The sequence below is a fragment of the Rutidosis leptorrhynchoides genome, chromosome 7 (assembly GCF_046630445.1).
Source record: "Rutidosis leptorrhynchoides isolate AG116_Rl617_1_P2 chromosome 7, CSIRO_AGI_Rlap_v1, whole genome shotgun sequence".
NCBI classification, from domain to species: domain Eukaryota; kingdom Viridiplantae; phylum Streptophyta; class Magnoliopsida; order Asterales; family Asteraceae; genus Rutidosis; species Rutidosis leptorrhynchoides.
The window spans coordinates 266503362-266511585 of NC_092339.1; the positions used below are offsets into that span (position 1 = coordinate 266503362).

Sequence of the window (8224 nt, forward strand, 5' to 3'; positions counted from 1 at the left end):
GACTCATGAGCTTATATGCATGGCATGTTGGTGGACCTAAAAACGATCCTTCAAATGGTATCCGAGCCTGGTTATAACCCAGATGTGTGGACGGTGCAGAATGGTAGCGGAGGTTCAAACCGAGATGACTGTGGACGTGACCGAGGAAGAGGTCGGGTGTCCGGGAAGAGTCTAGATGGTATTGAACGTGTCCGTGGAAGTAGCGTGGAATGAATCGATTAAGGGGGTGATTGTTGGAGCTAATCGATTCATTGTGTCCCACATCGGAAAGTGAAAGAAACAAATGTGCATATATAAGCTTATGGGAACCTCCCTCTATCACCAATTGGTTTTAGAGAAATGTGAAACTCATGAGCTTATATGCTGTACATGGTGGTGGACCTTTATCGATCCTACATAGCGAGACCCAAAACTCCATTTTCAGCCCCAAATTCACTTTAAAAATTGGCTTTAACCCCGGTTCGAACCTTGAACTTTATACTCGATATTTGGGCTCCAAATCATTTGAAAAACCATCAAAATTCACCAAGAAGTAATCAAAACATCAACTTGACATAAGAGGCGTCCTCAATCATAGTCATCATAAAATCTTCAATCCTTAAAATAAAACTAACGAAACGGAACCCGATATTGCGAAATAATATAATGTAAACCGAGCAATATTAACATATAGCGATACATTCTCTTATATCTCATCAATATATAACACTTATAAGTAGCTTGTCGAAAATCCTTTTTATTAATACAATCCACGTTCATAATGTGACCCAAAAAGAATCCCGACACACCTATTTTTCGTCTACAAAATTCTAACCCGTTGTCTTCTTGACATAAAGACTTGCTATTTAATACTTATCTCGATGTTGTTAAAAACTTGATCGTTTGTTTACAGACCAACTTAATTTATAAACAATAAAATTCTTATACATGTATTCACAATTATAACCTAATCAACAACGTACTGTATATGTCACAAAAGGCATAACAACCGTAACGAATTTCACACCTTTATTACGTTATCATCATTACCCGTCCAAAATAAATATACAACGAAAGCTAGCTACGATACTAAAGTACTCTTTCATTCATCTCTTCATTTTCTCCAATCATGGTTGACCAATCCCCATCCGCCACGTCATCACAACATTCTACTCGAAGTACAACCCACAAGTACTCGTCCCACCCAGTACACAAAACCTTAGCAGCGGCATCAAACCTTGCTAACCTTCTACCAACAAGCACAGTTCTCGCGTTTCGAGCTTTAACTCCATCGTTCACAAACCGAAGCACCACTTGCCTACCCGCAAACCGCTTCCTCACCTCAACACTACTCGCAATTTCCGCAATCATATGCTTCTTGTCCTCGTTTACCGACAGCTTTATAAACCCGTTCGATGGAAAATTATATTACGGTATTGCCACATTTAAGGGATTATATATATTAAATTACGGAACGAATAATAACCGTTGCAATACTGATCAAGAGGAGGCAATTGGAACGGATGAAGATGATGCTGATGGACTAAAGAGGTTTAAGATTAATGGGGTTGATATTGTTCATGCTTTGGTTTCACTTTTTGTGTTCTTGGTGTTTGCTGTAAGCGATACCGACGTGCAAAACTGTTTGTTTAATGAATCGGGTGCGAATTTGAATGTTTTGTTGATGAATTTGCCGTTGGGTGTTGGGATTTTAGCGAGCTTTGTTTTTACTATCTTCCCCACAACTCGTAGAGGGCTCGGTTATGCTGATTTCCATCTTCCTGAAAAATGAATCCAGTTGCAGTGTGTCGATTATGTACATCCACAACTGCTGTAGACTAGCCAACTAAATTTGATTCGTAAAACTGCCAAACAAATCATGTTGCACATTCTGTGGACAGCATACTATTATAATTAAATCTCCACACCTTTTTGTGGGTTGTATATTAATCATACTAGCTTAACATCCGCGGAATCGCGGGTTTATGCAATAAAGTTGTGAAATATAGAAAATTTTGAGTATGGTCCTGTAAGAAATTGTTAGAAACTATGTATGATAAACAATTGATAGCAAAGAATGTAGTTAAACAAAATCTGAAATGTAAAGGAAGATTATAATAAAAAAATGAATCTAAAGTTGCAGTGGATAAAAATTAATTGCAACACAAAATATCATAAATCGATCCGGTATTAATTTATCATTGGATAGTAATAGTTTGTAACTAATTGTGACTGTGACGACTTTCTCACAGTTCATTTAATGTAAGAAAACGTTTGAAGTAGTCATTTAGTGTTACTACTAAAACAACTTATTGTTTTTCCTTCAAGATCATTTGCATATCCGTTAATGTTCACGAGGCTTTTCTAGGAAATAAAGGTTTTTTAGGAAATAAAAACCTTTCACTTGTAAGATTCAATATATTTTATATAGTATTTGTTATTTATTTAGTATTTGTTAAGTTTATAATAAATCAATTCGGTTATAGTAGGAGTGTTACATTAATTATAATCTATGTATTGTTGTTGATGTAGGAGTGTTACATGAATTAATAAAATTTTAAATACTGCAGTATGCAAATTTATAATTATAACAGTTTTCAAATGAGATATGATACACAAGTGGTATTACTACAAAAGTTGAAACTGATCATATGATTATCAACCCTGGTGAAACTCACTTGGGAGATATTTCAACTTCAGAATCACATTTAAGGCACTCAAAATTACTTGGTATTTCGTAGTCTAAACTTGGTAGATTTTTTTTCTCAACACCAATGTTAATGTTTATACTCAAGGGTTGCAAGTCAACAACCCTACCAAGAATATCTGTGTTCACATAAGCATATGACGATAATATCTGAACAAATATATACAATCAAATTATTTACAAATGTTATAACAATAGGTTAATTAGTAAGTTAAGTATAAAACCATAATTAAACTCACCAACAACCTCATACATGGCCACATGAGCAACTTCAATTCCATTTGGTCACCATGGTTGACCAAACGATATAGTTCACCAATAATCTCGAGAGATCGCATTTTTGACGCTTGTTGACCTCTATATGATGACCTTAAACTCGTGCTTGATCAATGTGACCTTATCATCAAGATCACCAACCGCAAATCTGCTTATGTCAAGTAAGTTGCCTTCTTTAAAAGTAGGTTCAAAATGCCTGATAAGATCTTTTTCAATCCTTGGACGTATCTGATAAGATCTTCTATAAAATAGTATGATTCTTTAAACCGATATAAATATGAAAAATAAAGTTTTAGTTCATCACATGCGCATTTTGTAATTAGATTGAATACGAAGTTTGATTTAAGCCGAGTCAAGTAGTTATGTGTTTATTATATCTTGCCCTTCAGCATCTCAGCATCTCTGAAGTGATAAAACCAAGTCGAAATACAATCTACTGATGCAATCATTTGTCCTTTCTAAAAAACAAATGTGCTAATGAAAGGAAATATGAACATATGAACATTAACAAATAGTAATGGATACATAAAAAAATTATAAGCACTATACACATAAAAAGGGAGCATCAAAATAGTGGCTTGTAACTTCTGAAGAAATTAGCATTCATTAAGTCCAGAAAGTACACTTTTTTTAGTACTTGCTGTACAAACTTGATCACAGAAATGGAATACAACAGCAACCACTACCAAAAGAACTACTGTCACAATTATCTCTACATGTAACAAAGCTAACCTTCAGAGTTGAGAATTCCATTATCAATGCATAAGGGGATATGGTATATCTGATTGTGACTGCAGATGGTTGTAACAAAGACTGTACATTGACTGCTACCAACAAACAAATGCAACATTAAATTAGCAATACACCACAAATAATTGAAATAAGAAAAAAAAAAAAAAAAAATTGAATACAATAGCACAAATACCGAATGAAACTCACATAACATTTTCTATGGGAACGCTGGTTCGGCCGGATGCATTATCAATTAAAAACTGATCAAAAAGTGCATCAGAAGCAAAAGGCCCAGTTGAACCATCAACATATCGCGAAGATTACTATAAACACTAAGCACGTTGCAAAATACTTGTTCCTCAAAAGAGGATTCCAAAGGAATTAGAATGAGCATAAGTATTAACTCATGTTATGGTTGATCTCGACTCTCTATTCAGGAATATGTTAACCTAAGATGTTATAGAAAGTATTATAGAGTGTGTTGAAGTTCGTATAATGTTTACCTTTTCAATGAAAACGAATGACGATTGTGCAAATACAGTTATTCCATCGTTTCCAAGTATTTCCGAGTTTCAGATCTCATATGCAGTGGTAACACAAAATCGTATAGTATTTGTAGTCTCTAATATTAGGTTTGTTTAGGGTAATGAGATTTTAAAGAAAGATACAGCATATGCATTAATGATCCATAACAAACTTTCATCCATTTTAGGATTTAATTTTTTGAATTAGGCAAGTCCATATTTTGATCTGATATTTTAGCTATTTAAATTTAAAGTTTTTTCTTTAATTAGGAAAGTATATAAAAAAACCGATTACACTAAATAATACAAAAACAACTACATAATAATAAAACTATGGAATTGAACCACCAACGTATCCGTCCTCTCGCGAGGAAGATCATCCCATATACCTTTAATATCCAACACTATTGGTTCCACAGACTTACCAATTATTTCGTACCATTTCTTATCATCCTTCGAAACACAAATTCTAGATGGTCTTCATCAAAGTATCCAAACTCGGAGGCCTCAAAATCCACGGTTTGCCTTAAAAAATCAAAAAAAGCAAAACAAATCAACCCCGTTAACGTTAATATCTATCAACGTTTGTTTGGACCCACCGTAGTACTCTTTCATGTCTTCAATAAAAAACCACCCTTATGAACAATAAACGTAACAAAGCAAGGAGCCATGTCAATTTCGAGTTTGATCTCCCTGTTAAATGATAAAATGACTCGGAGAGTTTTTATAAGTTGTAGTTTTTTTTTTTTATTTTTTTATTTTAAAGATGAGGTACTTATTTATAAACGTTTAAGGAAGTTATTTCGTGCATTTACATAAATCTTTTAAGTTTATTCACTTTGATAGAATAAAATCGTCATATATTAAAAAAAAAAAAAAAAAAAACGTTAATGTTTATCACAATACAATACTTGTTAACAAATCATGATGATTATCAAAACTAAAACGCGCCAAGAAATGTCTAAATCATTTAAACTAATTAATTAGTTTCCATATATTAACAATTCTTAAATTCAAAATTAAAAATTCGATAAATAAAAAAATAAAAAAAGATTCATTTGCCTAGAGTGACAATTTTGACCCATTTATTTATAAATGGGTCAATCTGCATGCTTAGCTAACCCGAACTAATAAGTGGGTAAAATGGGTCGAGTGTAAATGTTAGAAGGGAAATGGCTCATGTATCTAAAGAATCAAAATACTCTTCTAAAGAATTATAATAATTGTTATTGGCAGTTTATATGAATACATGGTCAACCCAACCCATTGACCTGTAATAAAAAGTACCCATTTTGACCCATTTATTTATAAATGGGTCAATCTGCATTCTTAGCTAACCCGAACTAATACGTGGGTAAAATGGGTCGAGTGTAAATGTTAGAAGGGAAATGGCTCATGTATCTAAAGAATCAAAATACTCTTCTAAAGAATTATAATAATTGTTATTGGCAGTTTATATGAATACATGGTCAACCCAACCCATTGACCTGTAATAAAAAGTACCCATTTTGACTCTTTACCCAATATCTAAATCTTGATGGATCTAGTGGTTATGAAAAGTATACCTTCTCTAAGCACAGTTGGGTGTCCTTAAAATAAAGAACCACGAGAGCCGCCTTTAAAAATAGATGACCATCTAATCTGAGGACAAAAGACTAAGCTGCAATTCATGGTACAAATAACTCCCATATAGAAATAAATGATAAAATGTAGTAACTTCTGCAAATTTAATAGCATTCTCAATATTCGATTAGCAACAACGAAATTGTGGCTTGCAATACGACAGATCAATAAATATAGATGAAGGCCATAAAAGTTATTAAACATGGTAATAAAATGTTATTTTGTAAACTTAAACGAACCTTCGGTGGTTTACATCTGAGAACTACCGCCCACAATAACCTTAGTCGTTTGCACCGAAGCAACGGATGGTGATGCAGTTGTATGAGTAGTAATCACTATAGAAACCAAAAAATATAAGTATGAATAGTTGCACGAAAACAACAATTGTGAAAAAAGTAGTTGTAATACTATCGACACAATACTCATAAATAACATAAACCTTCATATACATTTTGCAAACTTTGTTTGCAAAGACAAACATACCTTCATAGATTAATGGGCTAGTATTATGAGAGTGCATATTGTTAGCAATCGGTACATCATCTACATCTAATGCTGGTAAAGAATCAATAGTGACGGACTGACGACTACTTGTTACATTAGTTGGATGATAATTGAAGGACAAAGTTCATAAAGACTAACATAAAACTGGATAAAAACAAATATAATAATTACCTCAAGCAAAGTTTTTCTGTTATAACAAAAGATAATAATCACTGATTTGAATTCCCTGAACAAAGCTATTTAGTAGATATGTATGCATTATGAAACTCACAATGAGTAAGGCTTAAACTGCTGGACACATTCCCCTTTGTAGCTACATATTTTTTTTTACCCATTCGAAGTATAGTACAACGTAAATTGATCAATTGTTGGACCTATTCCCCTTCGTAGCTGCATATTTTTCTTACCAATTCAAACTAAAATACAACGTAAATTGATCAATTGTCGGACCCATTCGCCTTTGTAGCTGCATTTTTTTATTTGATGACCGAGTTTAAATACGCTACAACGCAAACAAATCAATTCTGGGTTGAAGTTGTCACCTCAGGTTAGTCAACGACGGAATGCAAATAGGTAAATAACTTGAAACAACATATATTATTTAAGGTTTAAACCAGAATTTACCTCCAAACAACAATAAAAGATAATACTTTCAAGTAAAAAAAAAAAAAAAAAAAAAAAAAAAAAAAAAAAAACCAACATCGCAAGAACATCAAACACAATAAACAAACACAGCCTAAAATACACTACAACAAAAACCTGAATTTAATCAACTTTTTGTCAACATCAATTATAATTGTTTAATAACCAACATTTTGTTCATTGATAAGGTACACATATGATCAACTCATAAACTAATTAAATGGATATTTATAAAGATAATACACATATTCGTTAAAAATAATCAAGTACATAGTAAGTATGTTTACATGCATCATCGTCAAAAACATCATTAGAAAATTACATAACTTATATGGAATAAGACATCTTCAACCTGTATCGAATTAGACTTCTACTTTTTTAGATTATTAGAAAGTAAATGATGAAATAGAATGAGATTGATTGGTGATGTTAGTCAATTATTTGGAGCCCTAATTGACGGATTGATTTTAGATAATCTCGGTTGGAGAAATTAATAAACATCTATGAAAAACCTAATGATGGAAGCCTTAAATCAAAGAAACTCACCCGCGTTTAATTTAACCTCAACTCTGAAATTGCTATGTGAAATTGTTGTTGGGAAAACGACGATGGGGATTTCTGTAGATGAATGATACCGGAAGGTTTTTGTTTATGGGATTTTTATCACCCGTGTTTTTTAAATTAGGGGTATCAATGGAATAGATTTGTGCAGTGATGGGGTTATAAGCTTATAATTAAATCAATGGATCATATTAGGGATATTAGGGGTAAGTAAATGTAATTTAGTTGATCTAATGGTTAAAATTGATTTGTGTAGTGATGGGGTTATAAGCTTATAATTAAATCAATGGATCATATTAGGCGTAAGTAAATATAATTTAGTTGATCTAATGGTTGAAATTAGTAGTTGAAAAAAATATATATCTAAATTAACACTTTATTATAATGTATAGAAGGATTTATATACACATACAAGAAAGGTAAAAGGAAATTACAACAAGATTTCCTATACTTTAAGATTAAGTAATCCCATTATCTTTAGAAAAAATATCTATTCTAATTTTATCATCAATACCCCCCCTTCTCCCGCAAATTGGCGGTGGCCCGACATGAAGCTTGACACGAAAACTCTCAAACAATGGTTTCGGGAGACTCTTTGTGAAGATGTCGGCAAGCTGATGTGTAGTAGGCACAAACTTGGTGTAAAGTTGACCAGAAGCAACTAGCTCACGAACAA

At 32.7% G+C, this 8224-nt stretch overlaps 1 protein-coding gene across 1 annotated transcript; it reads left to right on the forward strand.

Moving 5' to 3' along the window:
* The first annotated feature begins 1108 nt into the window (after positions 1-1108).
* Positions 1109-1771, forward strand: LOC139859999 (protein DMP10-like). The gene has a single exon (XM_071848769.1). The coding sequence runs from the start codon at positions 1109-1111 to the stop codon at positions 1769-1771; it is 663 nt and encodes a 220-aa protein (XP_071704870.1).
* Positions 1772-8224: the final 6453 nt, after the last annotated feature.

Coding starts and splice junctions, on each gene's coding strand:
- LOC139859999 (XM_071848769.1), top strand. CDS start 1,109: ATGGTTGACCAATCCCCATCCGCCACGTCATCACAACATTCTACTCGA.